We start from the raw sequence: 22,828 nt of genomic DNA on the forward strand, positions 1-22,828 counted from the left end.
TGGAACAAAGAAGTTTTGTTTTTTATACAAAACCAGAAAGTCTCACCGGTTCGCGTATTTGCCCAGTCCCTGTGATCTTTTTTTATTACCCAGTCCCTGTGATCAGTTATTAATTAAAAGAATTAGCTTTGCATTATTGGCAATAAATGTTTTAGTAAATGTAATAGGCCCAAATGCAGTACTTATTTACACTGATTTACACAAAAAAATCACCACTATGCAAGATATTCCGACAACAAAAATATATACATTGATCCGTAAAATAACTTCTCCTCCCATAAGCGAAAAAAAACACCACCTATTACATACTAGTCGCCGCACTTCAGTGCGACGCCAATGAATAAGTTAACAAGGTTTCACAATAGCCGTATTAGATTAACTGCCCTCCCCCTGGCGGCCAGGTTTTTCAAGGAATCGGAACCGTTTTTAAAATTCAGACGAGGTCTTGCTGCCATGGTTTTAAACGGACCGAAATTATGTTTCCACTCGACTCAGATATCATTTAAACAAATGTTCAGACCAAATTTCAAGAAGAATGGACTAAAATAGTGACTTCTAGAGTGTTAACAAGGTTTAACTATTGCAATATAAGGAAAACAACCCCGCGTCTGACGGGTTTGGTATTTAACGGATTAAATCATTTTTTAAACTCGGCCTATATATCATTTAGGAAAATGTTCTGACCAAGTTTCATAGAGATTGGACAAAAAAAATGACTTCAACAGTGTTAATAAGGTTTACTATAGCTATATAAGAAAAACTGCACCGCCCTCTTGCGGCCGTGTTTTTCAACGAACTTGAACCAATTTCGAAATATGTCGAGATATCATTTGAACCAAATGATCTGACCAGGTTTCTTGAAGATTGGACTATACATTAAGCGTCTTTGGTGTAAACAAGGTTTAGCTATAAGGAAAGAGACCGGAGCCATTTTCGAACTCAGCTGAGATATTTTTGGGACACATGTTCTGACCAAGTTTCATGGAGATTGGAAATAAATGTGGTCCATAGAGTGTAAATGTTGATGCCAGACGACGCACGACGGACTAAAGGTGATCACAAAAGCTCATAATGAGCACGTAATGCTCCGATGAGCTAAAGATTAAGCACATGCCACGTTCACTGTCACGATGTTGGCTTCGTAATGATACAATATATAATAAACATGTAAATCGCGATAGGCGGAGTGTTCAATTGGTCTTTCTACAGACGGCTTCCATTTTTTTGTATAAAGTTCGACACATGCAAGCTAAGGTAACAGCCGATGGCTGCACGATTTAAGGAGTTTCCTCATAACAGGGCGCAGGATCACGTAACTGTGTAGGGTTCACAACTGAATTCTAATGGATGTAAACACACCGGTAAGTGGTGTTGTTTGTTGTTGTTTTTTGTTCAAATAATTTTTTAAAACAATTTGTCTTAAGAATTTCAGCTAGTGCATACAAGACAGATTTTTATGCTGCTTATGGCAATTTCAAAAACATCATAGTTACTTAATTTGATAAGTCTGTTGTATTTGTCAAAATTCTATGTGTACAGCATTTATGAACACGATTAATCGGGTTATGCATCAGGCAAAATGTTATGTTGGCACCGATTTCAGACGTGTTAAATCTTTAAATATCGGCACGAACTGCACTAACGAATTTTGCAAACGTATTTCAATAACTTGAGATATTGGCAAAAATAAAGTTCTTAACGGTGTGATTACATTCTGTCCAGTCCGTGAACGTGTAAACCCCTGAAAACCCCGTTGATCCTGCATCCTGATAAATACTCTGCGATTTGCAAGTAACTGTCGCGTTTCTTCACGTTTCAAAAATCATACAACTTAAAGTGGTCTTTTCACGTTTTGGTAAATTTAGAACAAAATGTTTCAGATTCGCAAATTTTCGTTGTAGTTTCTGTGAATGAACAAAAACTGTCACGTGACCACAAAAGTCAACGTCAGTAGTCATTTTATGACAACAAACAGTCGGGCAAGGTAGTTTTTTTTTTCCAACATCGCTCCTGATCATCCTCTTACTTACATAACAATATAATTTATGCTTATTTAGATTTAAATTAGATATAACAAGGTAAGATTGATGTCATAAATAAACAACGGTTGCGATAGACACCTATAAACTGTTAGATGCATATAATATCACTTAAACATTAGTTCATTTTTGTTGATGCAGAATTTATATATGTCGTGCATTAATTTATGACATCAATCTTAACTTGTTATATCTAATTTTAATCTAAATTAGCATAAATTATATTGTTTCACATGTTTTTCATTAAATTAAACGCTTGCATTTATTCGGCTACTGCCGTTTGCATAATTTTGCTACTGACGTTTGCCATTCCTAAACGTACTACTGACGTTTGCCATATTTGTTTTCATTCTTTAAACGTTTATTTAATATCTGGTAGATATTTTTGTTTGTTTATGCATAGACATATGTAATATATGTTTGTCCGGTAAAGCATAAACAGTTCTGTGATCGTTAATATTCGAGAACACTTACTCTTTGTAATTTTACTACTGACGCTTGCTTCTTAAATGGAAATTTGCGCCGAAGTGTGCTCGAAAACCAGAGCAACACACAAAACGCGTGATATACCGATCGAAAGCTATATGCATGCCATATTGCATGCACTAGGTCGTATGAAAGTTAGAGGATGATCAGCAAAGATATTGAAAAAAAACCTACCTTGCGGGGCTGTTTGTTGTCATAAAATGACTACTGACGTTGACTTTTGTGGTCACGTGACAGTTTTTGTTCATTCACATTGTATGATATTTCTGATGAAACAGTAATACTTAACATTAACCAGGCTCTGAAATATCCATTATATGCATATTTTGGCGATTTTATAACCTGAAAATTATAAAGCGTTCCAATGCCAAAACGATTGAATCATATAGAGAGTTATGTTATTGTCATTATATTTTGTGATACTACGAGGATTGCTTATATAAAGTATTAAATACATCACTCATTATATGAGCACGGATGGACGAGTTGTCAAAGCAATAAACCTTTGCTCCAGGGGTCCGTGGTTCGATACCAGTTTAGGGATGCTTTTGTTCTTTCTTGTTTTTTTACTGAGCTTTTTAGATCCAATGTTTACATTTATCAATATAAAGCACTTAATGAAAAACTTCAATACATGCCAAAATCTGTGAAAAGGCCACTTTAAAGCCCCAATAAGGATGAAATGGTCAAATATAGAATAATTAATTAAAACATATATTTACTTTTATAGTACAATTATATTATTGAGATAAATCTTTCATTTAAGAAACACAAATCAATACAAAAAAATAAAGCTATTACAATTTAATTATTTCATTAACATGAAAAATAATATTTGACTTAAAACAATACTTTGGCGTCATTACATTGTAATCATTGTAGCAATCGTGATACATAGACTATCTCCGGTATCCTCCGTAAGATTTTAAGATTTAAGCAATAAATCGTCTTCTGATCCAGAGTGATCGTTGTAGCTTAAACGGAATATTTTACCGGTTGCCGTCCAATCTTAGGTGTGTTATCTTATAAGATAGGCGTTTACTGTTAATAAAAGACAATTATGGCAAGCGGTTCGACGCATAATCCCAAGAAACTAGGTTTCTCATGAGAACCTAGGTTCTAAAAATGAGAACCTAGGTTCTCAGAATGAAAACCTAGGTTCTCATGAGAACTATGGTCCCCAAATGAAAGCTTTGGTTCTCATGAAAACCTAGGTTATCAGAGAGAATGACGCGAAAAGCTGTCGAGAACCTAGGTTCTTGTGAAAACCTTGGATATCAAACGAGAACTTAAGTTCTCAGAATGAGAACCTAGGTTCTCACGAAAACCTAGGTTCTCATGAGAAGCCTAGTTTCTTGGGATTATGCGTCGAACCGCTTGCCATTATTAACCTCCTTGTCTCCCATTGCTTAGTACACGCTGGCGGCATATGTGTAGAATGATAAGAAATAGACGTGAAACAGTGAATGTTACTCCCCAAGGACATTTTTTGAAAAATGTTCAGACAATGCTAAGTAATATTCAACGAAACTTGGAGGAAACTTCTTGAGGAATGAAATTAGTAAAGTAAACGGTCGACATTGGTCTGAACACGTTAATAAAAAATTTAACTGTTTATGAAATACATCTTTAATTGTAAATATTATTTTGAGACTAAAAATTGAAACACATTCAGATCAATCGTTACATAATTCATTGTTACAGCATTAAATTAGTTTAGGATATTCAGTTCCCTTGTTTGGGCCTCAAACGACTGTACGGAACAGTTTTCTAGGTTCTCATGAGAACCTATGGTTCCCAAATGAAAACCACGGATATGGCAAGCAGTTCGACGCATAATCCCAAGAAACTAGGTTTTTCATGAGAACCTAGGTTCTCATTCTGAGAACCTAGGTTCTAGGTTTTCAAATGAGAACTTAGGTTCTCATTTGAAAACTTGGGTTCTTGGAGCCATGTGCAATCTTCAAGCGAGAACCTAGGTTCTCATTCTGAGAACCTAGGTTCTCATGAGAAACCTAGTTTCTTGGGATTATGCGTCGAACCGCTCGCCATACAGTTCGACGCATAATCCCAAGCAACTAGGGTTTTCATGAGAACCTAGGTTTTCAAATGAGAACCTAGGTTCTAATGAGAAACATAGGTTCTCATTTGAAAACTTGGGTTCTTGAAACCATGTGCAATCTTCAAGCGATAACCAAGGTTCTCATTCTGAGAACCTATGTTCTCATGAGAAACCTAGTTTCTTGTGATTATGCGTCGAACCGCTTGCAATAGGCTTTAATGTATCAAAAACAGGTCATTTTAGATTTATAGCATTTCCGCTATTGTGTTTATATCACATAATTATTTATTGCTTATATTACGACATGTGTAGCTTTTACCTACTTTGAATCAATGCGCATCATATCTAGTGGTTTATTAAGCTCATGTCCATTGCTCCATCTCATTGGCACAATCCCTTTTCGAAAAATACAGAATTATTATTACATCTGCAAGAAGCCAATGTGTCTGTGCATGCAGCATAAATTATGTTGAACTCAATCGTTTGATGTAGTTCGCGAATTAATCGGGTGGAAGTTTGCTCCATGTCAAAACTTATGAAGGTCCTTCAGTTTCCGAATGGGTTGTGTTGCATGTTTATGTACATTTGTGGATGAATTAATCTTTGCTGAATCGCACTACACTTATCGATTTCTTTTTAAATATTGCGAAATATGTTGGAAAAACATGAAACCTAGTCACCCTGAATAATTATCCGTTAAATTTCAAAACATCCGGGCCTTAGCGCAACCTCGGAAGTAGCTTTGGTTCATTTATTAATGCATCGCAAAAAAGTGGCGCCCGTGATTAACGGCCGTGTGTGTTTAAAATTGTAAAAGGATTCCAATTTTTCGACGACATAGGTCCTTTCAATAAGTCCCCATGTGAGTGGTGTCGAAATCATAAATAGTTCAGCGCATGCTTTGTTTATTCATAATTATGTAAATTATGTCATAATAAAACGCTCCGGTTTTCATCGGCATAATAAATGATATAGTTCAAGAAAGTGCATGACTTTAAGTGTTTATCAAAGCTTTAAGACTTACTATTTAATGATTTATTCAAATATAAAAGCAGCCTTGGCAGCGGCTGATAAGTCTATGAAAACAAATAATTAATTCATTAATACACTGTTACAACAATAACAAATATATTTAAAAAAAATCTCAACAGTTTGATCTAACATTAAAGATACATACCGAGGGGTGAACGGAAGACTGTCGTAACTCATATTAAATAAAGAAGGAGATACGACAGTTTGCCGTACACGTTATGTCCACTTATTCAAAAATAACAAACATATAATATTAGTACACACACCTGAACATAACACATACCAAACAAGAAATGTGTTTGTCAGAAACACTATGTCCCCTTCTGCGCCGCTTTGATTTTTTTGTTGACCTTTGACCTTGAAGGATGACCTTGACCTTTCACCACTCAAAATGTGCAGCTCCATGAGATACACATGCATGCCAAATATGAAGTTGCTATCTTCAATATTGCAAAAGTTATGGCAAAATGTTAAAGTTTGAGCAAACAAACAGACCAACAGTCAGAGCAAAAACAATATGTCCCCCACTATAGTGGTGGGGGACATAAAAATAACATATAGAGGGTTTGTAAAATCTAATCTGTTTTAACATCGCCTTAGTAAGTGAAATAAGCAATAAAAAGGTGGGAATCAATATTCATATTCTCATAGGTATGCATTTGTTTGCATTTAAATAGTCTGTTTTACAAGAATTGATTTTTTTCTGTGGTACTAATGGATCTAAATTTCATTTGTGCTATCTATAAATGATCAATGCTTTTTATTTTTATTTTTATTATTTGTCTATTTACCTGATAAAAAATTGCAAAAATACTGATATTAGGCATAAATGCTCAACAGAATCTTTGTGAAAGAAAACTACCAGAAAACAACAGATGTGTTTGTCAGAAACACAATGCCCCCTATTGCGCTGCTTTGAAATGAAATGTCAATATATCATTTGGCAGGTTTAGAAATTATCTCCCTTTTAAAGCTTATTACTTCCCTTGGATTGTATTTTTTGACTTTTGACCTTGAAGGATGACCTTGACCTTTCACCACTCAAAATGTGCATCTTCTTGAGATACACAAGTTGCTTTCTTCAATATTGCAAAAGTTATGGCCGATGTTAAAGTTTTCGGACAAACGGGCGGACAGTTGAACTGCTATATGCCACCCTACCGGGGGCATAAAAACGTGTGGCGGACAACAACGCCCCATAAATAAACTGGGGTAAAATCTTCAAAAATTTGGCAACATAACTCAAGAAGTTGTACTTAAAAATTGTATCTAACCATCACTTGATGTGATTTAGATTTTATGATTAGCATTATTAGTTATACAGAACAATTAACATACAAACAAATTATGTTAAACTAACTGAAAAACGGACATTAAATAATGTGCACAAGAAATGATGAATATCTATCAATTAACAAACATAGCTACCGGTACATCATTAATGATGTGAAAATTACAACAACAAAACACATTACTGTATTGCACGGTTAAGCATCAAACTTTTAAGAAAATAACATAACAACAGTTATTCAATTAGGTTCCTCACTTTGTCCTTAAGAACACATATTCTTTACATATTTCAGCATTTCAAACTCAATACCAGATTCTTTAACTTGAAATTGTACTCTCATTTTTGTAAAACTATTGTTGTTTTAAGCAAGGTAAAATATTATAAAAGACTTAAAAATAATTATGAACTGTTTTATAAATATCTTCACAATTTAAACCATGAACAAACTGACAGGATTTATCAGCAAAAATAACAACACTCTTGACTGAATAAATATATAAACTAATGAAATAGATACATGTAATATATTATATTGGTCCACAACTAACCACCTACAACCAACTGTACGCCAAAATTGATGCTATGAACTACAGATATGTCTTCGAACTCCAGTATATATGACATTTGATTAGGAGCAAATTATTTAAATTCTTCCACCAAATGTATAAGCTTAATAATTCATTGCAGGAATTAAACATGTGCAGTACATTCTGACCATTATTCAGGCATCAATTTTATAAAGTATTATGTCATTAAGGAGACATAACAAGAGACACTTTTTAAAACAATTGCAACCAACTGGAAAACGTTTGCATCCAATGTGCACATGTATTTCCTCCAGTAGAATCAACAATTCTCAAATTAAAAACAACACTTATTTATTGTTAAAACGAAAGAAAGCATGTTTTTATCACATGCTTGCTTAAATATCAACACTTATGAAACAAATTACCAGTTCCTTGTTTATAGGAAGAAGTTGAATACTATGTCATGTACATACCAATTATACTGCTTAAAAATATAATTTAATTATGTAGACAACACTTATATAAAGAAAGGATTACCGGTACCTTCTTTACATCTAGAGGTTGTATATAACGTCATGTACATTATAATTATACTGATTAAAAATATAATTTAAATATGTAGACAGATAATTTTATTGTTTCCTCATTCACATGTTTAAAAACCTATAAATGTAGAAAACCAGCATAGAAACATAAATTATAATTAATTTGTATAAAGACGGGTATGTTTGGCTTTCACAGTGTTTGATTAATGCTTCCAAAAGAGTAACATAATACATATAAACAATATCAATGGAAAATAAGAAAATAATTGACTCTTGTATTTCAACAATAAGTGCTGAAGGACTGTGCAGCTTCCTCTGTGAGGCTACGTTGGTTTTTCAGCTAACTTTTCTTCCAGCTTGTCCAAAAGTCGTTTGATATCTTTACTGCATGGAGTTAAGGACTATTTTAACAATGCTTTGACATACTTTTCTTTATTTATAGAGAGAAACAAATTAAATTTTTCTATTTTCAATTAACAAGCAATAAAATCTTAAAATAAAAAATTGAAGCAATAAACAAAATACAAACAAGGGCTGTTTGTAAAACATGCATGCCCCCCTATATGGGCTATAAGTTGTAGTAGCAGCCATTGTGTGAATACGTTTTTTGTCACTGTGAACGGTGGTGGTGGTGGTGGTGGTGGTTGGTGGGTGGGTGGGTGGGGGGTGGGGTGTGGTGGGTGGGTGGTGGTGAAGTAGTAGTAGTAGTAGTAGTAGCCTCTAAACCTATAAGTTCGTGCACCTTAAATTTCAATGGCATATCTTTCATGAAAATTCATTAGGCAATAACTAAACTTGATATATACTTTATGATTTATCTTTTGTTTAACAAATAACGAGTGAAATATGTTGGTTGACAGATAAAAATAATGAAGTTACGTACCTTTAAACATTCATGTATATGGTAGTCTGCGCCACACAGAATTACCCTATAAGATCGTGCACCGATTTTGATGACGTCACAGCGAGGCCCTGGGATGTGTTTATAATAGCCGATATATGTTTTTGTGAATATGTGTTTATTTGTATTAAATATGTGTTGTTTTAGATGAATTTCGTGAATAAACTGTATTGAAAATAATGGTTAAAACAAATCTGGTCTTCATAAAAACGAAATATGAACTGTGATAACTGTATTCAGAGGTCTAGATAAAGTGTATTTACTAACGGAAAATAGCTAAATAAAATTCTATTCACAATGGGGGCATAGAAGACTGTCACCCCTTCTAATGACAGTTGTTTTGTGACAAACTCCCAAATTGAAGCAGTGAGAACCTTTATCGCAATTGGCCGGACACGATCTTAACGTATGGTCTCGTGTCATCATTTGGGGGTAAAATTTCCCGCATACACAGCATACTTTAATCGTATTGTAATGCAAAGTACAGAGAGCACAATACAAATTCGAGACGGGCCTCCAAGGGAAACTACTCTTACAACATTTTACGATCAAAACATTGACAAACATAGCCGTCTGGTGAAGGAAATGTGCAGATTTTAAACATTGTTTTGGCTATTTCTTTGGAACGAGGTCAGAAAAACGGACAATTTGTATCATATTTATTGTTTTTTTCCTCATGATTTTTGTCTTATCGGCTGTGGAAATTCTCGCGTTACAAAAGTGAACAGTTTTCGGGCACGTACGTTCGAATGTTGCTTAGAAGTTTACGTCATAAAAAAGTACACGATCTTATAGGGCTGCACGAATTTATAGGAATAGAGGATAGTAGTAGTAGTAGGAGTAGTAGTAGTAGTAGAGTAGTAGTAGTAGTAGTAGTAGTAGTAGTAGTATTAGTAGTAGTAGTAGTAGTAGTAGTAGTAGTAGTAGTAGTAGTAGCAGCAGCAGCAGTAGCAGCAGCAGCAGCAGCAGCAGGAGTAGTAGTAGTAGTAGTAGTAGTAGTAGTAGTTGTAGTAGTAGCAGCAGTAGTAGTAGTAGTAGTAGTAGTAGTAGTAGTATGCATTACAAAAATGCAGTTAGCCTTACATTTGGTAAAATTTAAATATATTACAAGGGCTGTTTGTAAAACATGCATGCCCCCCTATATGGGCTATAAGTTGTAGTAGCAGCCATTGTGTGAATACGTTTTGTGTCACTGTGAACGGTGGTGGTGGTGGTGGTGTAGTAGTAGTAGTAGTAGTAGTAGTAGTAGTAGTAGTAGTAGTAGTAGTAGTAGTAGTAGTAGTGGTAGTAGTAGTATTAGTAGTAGTAGTAGTAGTAGTAGTAGTAGTAGTAGTAGTAGTAGTAGTAGTAGCAGTAGTAGTAGAAGTAGTAGTAGTAGTAGTAGTAGTAGTAGTAGTAGTAGAAGTTAGTAGTAGCAGTAGTAGTAGTAGTAGTAGTAGTAGTAGTAGTAGTAGTAGTAGTAGTAGTAGTAAAAGTAGCAGTAGTAGTGGCAGTAGTAGTAGAAGTAGTAATAGTAGACATGGTAGAATAAGTGGTGGTGGTGGTGTAGTAGTAGTAGTAGTAGTAGTAGTAGTAGTAGTAGTAGTAGTAGTAGTAGTAGTAGTAGTAGAAGTAGTAGTAGTAGTAGTAGTAGTAGTAGTAGTGAAGTAATAGTAGTAGTAGTAGTAGTAGTAGTAGTAGTAGTAGTAGTAGTAGTAGTAGTAGTAGTAGAAGTAGTAGTAGTAAATGGGAAAAGGTAACCTAGCACTGGCAGTAAATATGGGGCTCATTTACAGGTCAGATTTGGAATCTCTGCTGTAAAATGAGATTTTGAATGAATTAAAGGGAGGCAAATCTGTAATAAAAAGAACATGCATAAACCGTAGTTGTTTCCCTTGTTTGAACCATGCTAAATCCTTTAAATGCCTATTTCCAGTAACTGTGACCTTCACCTGTGACCTTGACCTAGTGACCTCAAAATCAATAGGGGTCATCTGCGAGTCATGATCAATCTACCCATGAAGTTTCATGATCCTAGGCGTATGCGTTCTTGAGTTATCATCCAGAAACCATTTTACTATTTCGGGTCACCGTGACCTTGACCTTTGACCTAGTGACCTCAAAATCAATAGGGGTCATCTGCAAGTCATGATCAATCTACCCATGAAGTTTCATGATCCTAGGCGTATGCGTTCTTGAGTTATCATTCAAAAACCATTTTACTATTTCTGGTCACCGTGACCTTGACCTTTGACCTAGTGACCTCAAAATCAATAGGGGTCATCTGCGTGTCATGATCAATGTACCTATGAAGTTTCATGATCCTAGGCCCCAGCGTTCTTGAGTTATCGTCTGACAACCACCTGGTGGACGGACCGACCGACAGACCGACAGACATGAGCAAAGCAATATACCCCCTCTTCTTCGAAGGGGGGCATAATAAATGACTAAAACTTTTTTTTTAAAGCAAACATAGCAATATATTGAAAATACAATATCTTTTCGGTCATTTTATTTTGCCTGTACAATTGGAATATGATGTTAAAATAAGTTCATGCAATGACACAGCATATGAATATATGAAGCCATCTTTGTAAAAAAACACATATTTGAGTTGCGCAAAAACTGCATAAAGACTGAGATAACACCACTTAAAATACATTTTAGGGGTGCTAAATCCTTACAATTTTACTCAATCTTCAAGGTTGAAAACAAGGATACATTTGATCGTTCAGCTTGTACACAGGCTGCATGGACTTTGACAGCTCCTCACACTTGGCCATCAAGGCATACATGGACTGAAATTCAGGATAAATAATCATTAATTAAAAGTTATACAATGACTTCTCCTTTTTGGTTCATAAGAATGTTAATCTTGTTAAAATACATTGTCCATTTGAGAATTTATGAAAACAATAATATTGTTGCATAAGCATAACGTTTTAATTGCACACAAGGTGTAGCCAAACTGGTTTCTTTGCTGTTTCATGTACAATACTTGTTATAATTTTTTTTGTATAGCAACATGCTTTTGTTGAAATAATTTTATAACATATATATAACTTTTATATAAATTATATTATAAAAATATATGATATATTTGTATTCATTGGAAAAGACAGTTTTAAGACTGGTACAGAATTATTACTTTACATAGAGATTTTTTAAACCAATCAATTGATATACACATTGCAATTGACCTTTGTAGTCATAAAAACTTGATACTTAGGAAAATCATGCAAAAACATGCTACTACCTTCTTTTACCCATACCAAGTGTTGCATTTACATTTGCACAGTGTTAACTTCATGACAGTTCACCCATACAAGTTTGTCCCAGCCACTTACTTTGATACTCGAGTCAACAGAATCACAGGTGAAGTCAACTGAGGTTTTGTATGCCTCCTCACACCCTACACTGATGGCTGACATCTACAACAAGGAAAAAGGGTAGAAATAAGTAACAAGATAGACTAAAGGTCTAAGGCCACTAACCTAATACATGTAGGAATGTATCATTTATGTGTAAATTTGTGATGTGTGTAATAACGTAAGTGTTAATCTATGTTTAGCAAGACAGCATTCAAGTTGTTTTGCTGATGAGATTTGTTTTACATAACAATTTTATCTTGTAAGATATTCAATGAAACTTTCCAAATATTAAACAAATGACTGTAAGTTATATAAGGAAAAAAATCTTGAAGTGTTGAAGAACTTTATCGTCCCAGACAATTTGTGTCTAATGACAGACAGACAAACGAACAACCATGTTGAATCTAGTATTCTATGGCTTTCTTGTGTAAGTTATAAAATAAATAATTGGTCAATCAAATTTTCATATCAGACCTTGTGCAAATTCTCCCTAAGATTGGTCATCATCTGGTCTACGTTTTCCGCCACCATGCGGGCATGGTTTTCTATCTCATGCACTGCTATGGGGTCAATGGGCGGCATGCAGTCTGGGCTCTGTGGGTAGGAGGACCTTGACCTTCCAGATGTCATGGAGGTTGCCAGGGAGCTGGAGGCCATGCTGTCCATGCTGGTAATGCTGAGGTCACTGGAGCGTCTACTGCTGCTCACTTCACTGGCTAGGAAAATACACAAGACCCACTTTAGGAAACCGTGGCTTAATGCATGTTTATTAAGTGTTGTACCAGATTTGCCTGTGCAGTTTGCATATGCTTATCAGGGACTGCACTTTCCGTCTAAACTGGATTTATGCTAAGAAGAGACTAACTTTAAAAAAAATACAATAAAAGCCGAAAGTGTCATCCCTGATTAGCCCTAGCAAAGGGCACAAGCTAGTCTGGGACAAGGCTTTATCCACACCCCTTAAGCCCTATTTTTCCACAACAAGGCTCATATAGAAATTTATAACTGATTAAACTGTACAATGCAATACTAGTTACTACATGTACACTCTGGTAATCTTTTATTAAAGGCAACTAAACAATTTGCCTAAAGTGACTTTGAAATACAGGACAATCCATTTAACAGAAAATAAATAGCAAAAATGACCATGCAAAATTTATGAAGTTCCTTTCAAGACAAATTGTCTTATAATAAAATGGTAGGAATCATTGCAGACATTTGTTTTTTTCTACCAAAATTGTAAGTAATATTGCATGTGAAGTTTGAAAATTTATTGTTAGACACTTTGTCTGATGGCAACCACATAATTATTTGACAGACTTTGTACTTTTGTGTGAGCAAGTTTCAAAGAGTTGGAATTCCTACTGATAAAACCACAAACTAAATACTTTAGAATCATGATAATCGATGAATGACCTTATTGCACGATGAAATACATGTATCAATTATTTGAAAATGCTTGTTTAGGCAATCATACACATATATATCTGTATAATATATTATAGAAATTCAAATGTTTGGTCACTTTGCAGGGCTCATCTTTAAGCAAAAAACCAACGTGCCTTGCCGGGCAAGTACTTAGAAAATCTACTTGCCGTGAACGTAAAACCAAACATGAAATATCACATTAACTGTAAACCTCATATTTTTTAATAAAGATCAAAATGATACACCACAAAACATTTTTTATTTTTGCACATTTAACAAAATGATTACAGCAATTTAAGTCTAATTAAAGTCAAAATTTAATGCTCTTTGTTCTTTTTTACACTTGCCTGAGCGGACAACAAGAATAGGATTATAAAATAACTTGCCAGGACCCAACTTTTACTTGCCAGGGGCAATAGGACAACTGTTAGTGTTGAGCCCTGCTTTGCATCCACAAATATTTTTCAACCGGACATAAAATGAAACCTGTTCTGCTTTCCAATCAGAAATATCTGCAAACAACAGAATCAGCTCTCAATACCCAAGCTCTTTATGTTTTTTCCCTTGTTATCTTGGAAATAACATGATGACAAGGGACAAAATTGCCACAAAACCAGGTTTTCAATTAGAAAAAACAAGTATGATAAAGGGAGACAACTCAAACTGAACTGATTGTTTATAATAAACCCCCTTTGTTTAAAAATAAATCTATTTTTAGTCGTGGCAACCTTGACCTTGGAGGTACACATGTATCGATGTAATTCTTTCACGCGACTCACAGTCCAATGATGGTAAACAAATGTGCAAAATGATCTTAAAATCTCACAATGAACAACAAAGTTATGGCTCGGACAAGCTTGTTCCACCCGCCCGCCCGCCTGTTGACATTCGCCAATCTTATAACCAGTTTTTTCTTCGAAAAACCTGGTTAAAAAGCGTTAAAAGCTCCAATTTTTGTAGGCACATGATGTTCAACTACATTATTGCCTAAATAGACAAATATAAACTGCACTCTTCAAAGCGTTTTGTTTCAAGTAAGAAATAATTAAACAAAACAACTTATTACCAGTTTTGGACATTGGACTGCTCATTTTGATTTTCTCTATTAGATCATCAGCTATGAACTCAATCATCCCGGTTTGAAGCTGTATAACCTTTCCATGAGGCAAACTCTTTGATAACAACTCCTCTGAAATGTGAACACCTTCCTTCAGCCTGGGAATTGGGAATGCAGAGCTTTTACTTCTCTTTCGACCTTCTGAATTGCTCATGCTTGGAGAGTCACCATAATCATTGTAACTTCTGGTTTTGGCAATACCAGAATCACCATTATCATTGTTTGTAAAAGTAAGGGATTCAGGCCTAGCTGGAATGGAATTAGAAGAAATAATTTTATCTAATGACTCAATATCATTAATCCCTATTGAAGCCATGATCGCCATTTGACCAAATCGGTCAAGTTTGTCACTTTCACTATTTGTATACGTAGAACTGGAGCTCTCTGCTAACGACCCCTCTTGAGCATCTCCAATAGTTTTCTCTGGACTAATAAGGCTGTTGTTAGAACTTGAATCACTAAACACCATTAGGTTCTCTCCACATGGGGTAATATCAGCCTCCGATTTGCTACTAGTATCTGAGCCCAAAGTAGTTTTTTCATACCCAGATATCATAGAATCAGTCAGGTACCCGCTTTCTCCATGTGATTCCAACATGCTGTCATTCACTGTGCTAACATTAGACTCGGCTTTTATACCAGCATGTGAGGCATTTCCTGCTGTAATATGCACATCAGGGTTTGAATGAATGTCTTCTGGGTGAATATCCTTCATACCAGGATGCGTGCTATTGTCTGCTTTTCCATAATTCTTTAACCCAGACAGGGGGCCCTTACTGTTAGAGTCATTGCTATCAGCCACTGGTCCACTTGAAGCATTTATTTCCATGACTTGGATCTTATGCTGATGATGACTTACAAGGATGGCTCCGCCTACAAAAATCAACAACATATAATATAAATTCATAAGGCTTGTAAATCGAAGACTTGCACAAAGATAATTGAGATTATAAAGAAAAAATAAAGTCTTATGTCTCATGATGCCACAGTAACTGGCTCTCCCATGAAATTTATTTTAAATCTGCAAATCATATAAATGAATGATGTAGTATTTGCGTATGTATGAGTAGCATATATATGGCGTAAATTGATAAGTACTTATGGATTCTAAAGAGATATTGTGTAGAGTTGTGTAGTATTATTTACATATTTTGCTGCTCTTTTTTTCTGTATCTAGCTAATAACAACTTATTAAAATTTACCTAAAGGTCTAAACAGGAACGACATGAGGCAGTCATTAATGTGTCTCCTAGAGTGATAAAAAGGTAACCAGCTCTTTTGTAAGATTTGACCTGGTGACCTAGTTTTTGGATGCTTGTTATCCAGATTCTCACTCAGCCTAGATATATATATAAACATTCTGACAAAGTTTCACCACAATTGAGACATAAATGTGGCCTATAGAGTTGGTAATAAGTTTGATACAAACTCAGGTTTAGTTTACTTGGAAATACAATTGTAAAGAAATCTTAACCTGTCTTCAATCAGAGTCAAAAATAAAATGAAATTATTGCTTAAATAGAATAAGACAGTAGCATTTATTTCTTAATGTTCCTGGGTTGTGATGTACAGGGAGGTGTCCGCTCTTTAGGCACCAAGCTTTTTCGGTCCCGTTTTTTTCCGCCTCAATTTCATGCGCATTTGGCCAAAGCACCAGGCTTTTTTGGCCCCATTTATAATTTGAATAAAATTGTTGTAAATATGTTGATCAATACTCTATATAATCAAGAATATTGTTTACTATAGCATTATGTTATCTTCATTCAACTTAATTCCATTTAAAAAATGTTTCTTTTGTCTTTTTCTTTAGGTATGTCGTCATCGTCAAAATAAGGCGTTACGATGCTTTGTAGTTAAACATATATCCGACGTCGTAGAGAAATGGGCTACGATTTGACCTCGTCAGCCCCCAGTGGTACCAGGCTTTTTTGGCCTCATTTATAATTGGAATAAATTGTTGTAAATATGTTCATACATGCCATAATTTTTTAGGTCCAAAGCGGGACATTCCATAAAAAATTGTCGGGACATTTGACCAAAAAGCAGGACACCTAAAACGATCTATCATTCCACGTTTACTATAGTCAGTATAGTACTAACAAAAACTCTTGATACTTTTATTCAAGACATAAAACATCTGATATGAAGCATGAAATCTTAAACATAACAATAACAGTTTTATTAAATAAGACAATAACAAACAACGAAGATAATATTCATCTGTTTAAGAGTACAAAATCTAGAACATTACGACAACAATACTCATTATATTAATATCAATGGCAAACATTAACGCAGGGGAGGCTATCCAGTTGACTGAAAGTACGGGTTACAGTACACTATCTACCGAACAGTTACATCAGTTACACACGGAATGCGCGGCCTTACACATTTCCGTATTTTGTTTTTTTCCTGTATACACAGATTAAACTGAATTGTGAATTGTCAGGCGCTGTATTGGGGTAGTGTCAAACTGTCATGAATAACAACACGTTGTTTTTATTACAATAACACAAGACAAGATGGGTAACTCTTTTACTGTTTGTTGCGATGTTTTTTTAAGCATGTGTCCATGCGCAGTTTGTTACTTGTCAATTGCCGCGGCTTAATTGGAGTAGGGTCAAACTGTCATGCATAGCACCTCGTTGTTTTTATTACAATTACACTAGACAGGATGGGTATCACTTATTGGACTGTTTGTTGCGATTTTGGTATATTGCACAATCGGATTATCCCGCTATATTGGAACTAAACATTGAATGTAAAAGACTCATTTATGACGTAGCGTTAATTTTACAAAACAATTGTTTTGTAAACCGTTTCAAACAAATACAAAATAAACACATTTTCAACATTTATTTCATTATAATAAAACTATCGATAGCAATTACCACTATCTTGAAGACCACCATGGTGTGAATGCCTGATGAAATCAATAATTAGCCGATAAATCGCTGATAAGGTGTCATAAACAACACTGGTACACACGATAAGTAGAATCGGATTGTTAATTGGAGGGCAATAAAGGGATTAGCGGTGTTAAGTGTTAGTGAAACAGAGCTTGAATAGCGAATTTTATTGGGAACCTAAACACCTTACATCGTTTTTTACGAATGTCGGGACAAATCGTCTTATGGCGGGACGGCGGGACAAAGGGCCCAAAAGCGGGACTGTCCCGCCGAGATCGGGACGTATGGCATGTATGAATATGTTGGTCAATACTCTATATAATCAAGTGATATTGTTTACTTTAGTATTATGTTATCTTCATTAAACTTAATTCCATTTGAAAAATGTTTCTTTTGTCTTTGTTTTTCAGACATTGTTTACTACAGTATTATATTATCCTTATTAGTTAATTCTTTTTGAAAAATGTTTCTTTTGCCTTTATCTTCAGGTATGTTGCTGTCGAAACGAGGCGTTAAAATGCTACTCAACTATGAAATAACATATATATTTGGATAACTTTAACATGATAAAAATAAGAAATACATATGTCTTAACAATACAATATAGTATTGTAACACACACACACAACCACATATGTAATTATGTATATTTGGCTAACATTTCAATCTTAGCTTGTTATTTAGTGTTTTTCCCAGGCCGTTTTAGCGTGGCGAATCGCCATGCCCTTGTTTTGTTTCGCCACCCTGCGCCTTTCAAAGTGAATTATCGCCACGCTGCCCTTTTCAAAGGCAGCCGCTTTGCCCTTTCATGACATAAGTGCTTTGAAAGTGGTCAGTTTTATAATAGACCCTATGGGAATCCGAACTAGTGTAAAGTAACCTACAGGGTACGAAAAACATGGATCGATTTTTAATGATTCGTAGGCCTACAATAACGTAGTGGGTGTTTAAAACATTTTATTATCAACATATTTTGAGAAATAATGTTAATTTAATACCAAAGACGACGAATACTTAACATCATTTAAGCAAACAGCGACTTGACATTTCTTGGTTCTTCGCGTATCCACCTGATTAGTTTCAGATAACAGGTATAATCGATTAAAGTGTCGTTGGTTAAATTCCACTAAACAATTTACCAGCTAAGCAGTTTTCTTCAGTTCATATTCACAGTCAAACAGTAGTGTATGCAACAAGATATACGTGAAGCACGCATTTTACATGGTTTAACAGAAGTTAAACAGTTTTTTCTCCCTCTACGGTGAAGTTGACAGCTCTCCCATGAAACCTTTCAGAATACTGGTTGTGCGCGCATGATTTAATAGTCCAATGAGATGCCTATTGGGAAGACGAATTGCAAAAGTGGCCTCGTGAACTAGTGGGGAAGGATCAAAAGAGAATTAATTATTGTTGCGGGTGGACGAGACTTTCGCCGGACTGTCGTTGATATACACGATTAGCAATAGGTCCCATGACACGGCTTTGCGGTGCACCGGATGTGACTTGAGAGATATGTGTTTTGTTACTTGTAACAAAAAACGGTCGGCTTCGTTGGAAAATAAGCTCTTTACTAATTCAGGCCGCGGATCAGAAAATATATAATTTGGCAATCATGTGGTAATGTGGAACCAAATCGAATGCTTGCTGACGTCTTACAGAATACCCGGTAGCATCAATCAGCGTTCCTTCGTTAAGTGCCGATGTGAGTTTCAGAAGCCTTAGAATCAGCTGGCTTTCAATTGATCGCTTTTTTAAATCCACGTGACTCATTAGCGTATATGTTTTGCTGGTTTATGTGACATGTGACATGTGATCTGAATATGGACAATGTTTTTCCCTGACAAGCAAAAACATGTCAGGGAAATAGTTAATTCGCTATATTGATACAGGTCGCCCTTTTTGAGTTTGTACATTTGGTGGAATGCCTCCAGACAGACGTGGGGACAGAAAGGCTTGCTAAACAAAGGTAAGTGCTGGCGCAAATTCGTATGAGTATTCCTTCGAAAACCTGGTTGGTCTGTTTTCAGGGCCTCCATCTTTGTTTGTGTTCAGGTCTTACTTCAATTTTCGGACGCCCACGGTTTCCTAACTGAAAGAATGCATGTCCGTGTAGCGCTCATTTTGTTTGCGGACCTACATAATTCATCGGACAAAGCCATGATAAGTGTTTCTACACCATAATGTCTCCTCGTTCTTGTACCGCTTCATAGGTTTGTCTGTTTTTGCGATTAGAAAGTTGCTTAAACTTTATGTTGGACCATGGTTAGCTTAAGCACGTGGATGAAATGGGGACCCGACCCGACAGAGCCAAAGCGACCATAAGATATTCAATCTGAGGTGTTTGGGGTATACGACAGGATACAATATGTATTGCAACAATAGAATTGCAACAGAGCTTTTAGAGGGACCTTTTCACAGATTTTGGCATAAATTGAAGTTTGTAATTAATGCTTTATATTGATAAATGTAAACATGTGGACAAAAAAAGCTCAAGTGACAAACAAGAGTAAAATTTAAGAAAGAAAAAAAAATAACCCTGAACTGGACTCGAACAACTGACCCCGAAGTACAAGTATATCGCTTAGACCAATCGGCCACCCATGCTTATACTACTATTGTTGGAGTGTATACTGTATATAAGCAATCCTCGTAGTGTCACAAAATATAATGACAACAACAGAACTTTCATTATTATATTATTATTCAATCGTTTCACGTTGCAACGCTTTATAACTTTCATGTTTTTAACTCGTCAAAAGATGACTATAATTGATATTTTAGAGCATGGTAAATGTTCAGTATTACTGTTTCCTTACAAACATCATCTGTGTTTTAAAGCACTGGTTTAAAATATAACAATCTGATGATGCAGAGTATATACAAATCGTTTATGATATGTTTTTGCATGATCATGATATATATCGGGAAAAAGGTTTTGGTTAAATCTCAATGACTGCTACTTGTGTGATCACCGAAATTAGGTATTTTGGTTATCCAAATTAAAATGCTGCATATTTATTATCTTTTCAGCAATGGTCAACAAAATTGGTGGTCCAGGAAGCGTTAATTACTTTTTGTCCACTGAATGTTCCAATGATAAGTTGAACTTAAAGAAAATGGAAATACATGCGGGAAGGACCATTCATCAAGTTTCAACTATCTCCTTTGTAGCAGACAGGCTTATAAGATGCTTAATGAAGTAGGTATTTCACTGATTTATGTGATTGTTAATGTAGAACCAGTGTTTTAAGTAATAAATAAAATGTAACATTAATAGTAAGTTTCATATCCAGTAGGGACAATACATGTATTTGGTATTATTAACATTTGGATGAAGAATGTATCCAAGTGCTTGTGTATTTGACATTTGTATATGATTATTTTGTTGAATAACACGAAGAAAATGTTGTCAATTTATAGAAAAAAACTTTGAAAAGGCTTATTGAATCAAAATAAATAAGAAAATACCAAATATTGTTATTAAAAAAAATAAAAATGGTTAAAATTATTCTTACGCAATTTGCAATGATGAATAATTTTCTTCGACTGAAACTTTGTGAAGTTCTTATGTCTGCCTGAATAAAACTACTAGGAAAATATCAACTTCAAAGGAACAATGGTGTTATCATTTCAGTGATATGCTGATTACCTGTGCTGGAGGAAAATGAAACCAGACAGATTATGGACTCAAATTCAACCCAGAAACAAGATAGGAATTTGCAGTCACTGAGTGCTCTTGTTTACAATCATGTATTTAATGCTGCAACAACATAAATATTATAGCTGGCTCTAGACTCAACCTTATGCATCTTAAAATGATCTTTAAATGCGACGGTCTCAATAACATCTTCACAATGAATAAATCTGACGGTCAGCCCAGGGTCACCAATATCAAGCGTCTTTTGAAGACACTAATTCCATCCTGCAGAAATTTTTCAAAAAACTACCATGATAATCATGTACGTGTATTTGTTTTGTTTGTCATAATAAGTGTAATGTTATCACTAGTATCACTTCTCATTGATAAATCTATTTTCTTTTAAACGTGTATGATTGAATGATAAAACGTGCCTTGTTACTTAATTTTTAATGTTCTTAATTCCCTGAAACATTTTCAAGTCTTATTTATAGAAGAACGCATTTCACGTGCAATTTCAAAGTAGGTTAGCAATTCTTACTGCCCTGATTTGACTACATGTCATACATGATATATGAAATAAATGTATGTTAAAATGTTTATTAGTTTATTATAGGCTTTTCCTCTTTTTTTTATCTATTTATAATATTTTTTAACATTTAGCTCATCTTTATGCTCACATATAAAAATCTCAAATTCAGTATGGCGTTTCTGGAAAAAGGGGGTACCCTTGATTATAAAGCAGGAACTTTTCGTTTTCACTGGTGACCCCCATTTGTTTCTCTTTTTTCATTCAAGCATATATCCATCCTCTTCAAACGCATCGTCACACCAGTACTGTCAGTACTTTGATTTACTTGAACGCCCGATGTTTATTTACGTAAGAAGTATACAAATAAATATTACTAGAAGAACACAAACATGATCAAGTTTATTGACGTCTTACAGACTGACAATACAAAAAGTGTACGAAATCTATCTATTTTTGTTTTTAAAGGTTTTAAATTGAGAGCTGACTTATTATTATCAATAGCTTCTCTCCGTGTGCTTAGATGTATTTATCTATTTAATATAAAAATACAAAATACGATAAAGTGTATACAAATTTTTGTATTAAGACTTTCATCTAAGTTCTGTTAAAAATTCTGTATGTTATTGACCATCTGTGTATATACTTTGTTGTAATATGTGTGTACTCAATTGCAAGGGCTTAAAGCCGTATGCATGTGGAAATAAACGCTCTTAACTATTAGCCTTTCATAACTAGAACGAAAATTTTCGAATTTGAAACAAATTTTTTTTTGTTTTTCAATTTACCAAAACGTTAAAGGCTCTTTTGAGTTACTTCATCAATTCCATAATATACAGTGCCATGGAAATGTTTTACAAACCAAACGCAAAACAGATCCAACAAGTGTTTGTATGATTTACATTGAATAATTCAAAGAACATGACAATTATTTTTGTGTAGGGCCGTAATGGGTCGCAAGCCAACTCAGCTTTT

The 22,828-nt window shown here is 34.8% G+C and overlaps 1 protein-coding gene across 2 annotated transcripts; it reads right to left on the bottom strand.

Moving 5' to 3' along the window:
- Positions 1–5,607: 5,607 nt before the first annotated feature.
- On the bottom strand, positions 5,608–18,777 carry LOC127882465 (uncharacterized). 2 transcript variants are annotated; one of them, XM_052431115.1, is made up of 6 exons: positions 18,707–18,777; positions 14,728–15,651; positions 12,708–12,949; positions 12,210–12,293; positions 11,584–11,660; positions 5,608–8,366 (listed from the first exon to the last, which is right to left on the bottom strand). In XM_052431115.1, exons 2-6 carry the CDS (start codon positions 15,605–15,607, stop codon positions 8,306–8,308), a joined length of 1,344 nt encoding a protein of 447 aa, XP_052287075.1. In that variant the 5' UTR covers positions 15,608–15,651; positions 18,707–18,777; the 3' UTR covers positions 5,608–8,305. The 2 variants fall into 2 exon arrangements, with proteins under 2 accessions (XP_052287075.1, XP_052287074.1); XM_052431114.1 differs by having other exon boundaries at positions 18,686–18,777.
- Between the last annotated feature and the right edge of the window lie 4,051 nt (positions 18,778–22,828).

This window comes from Dreissena polymorpha, chromosome 5, assembly GCF_020536995.1.
Source record: "Dreissena polymorpha isolate Duluth1 chromosome 5, UMN_Dpol_1.0, whole genome shotgun sequence".
Taxonomy (NCBI): domain Eukaryota; kingdom Metazoa; phylum Mollusca; class Bivalvia; order Myida; family Dreissenidae; genus Dreissena; species Dreissena polymorpha.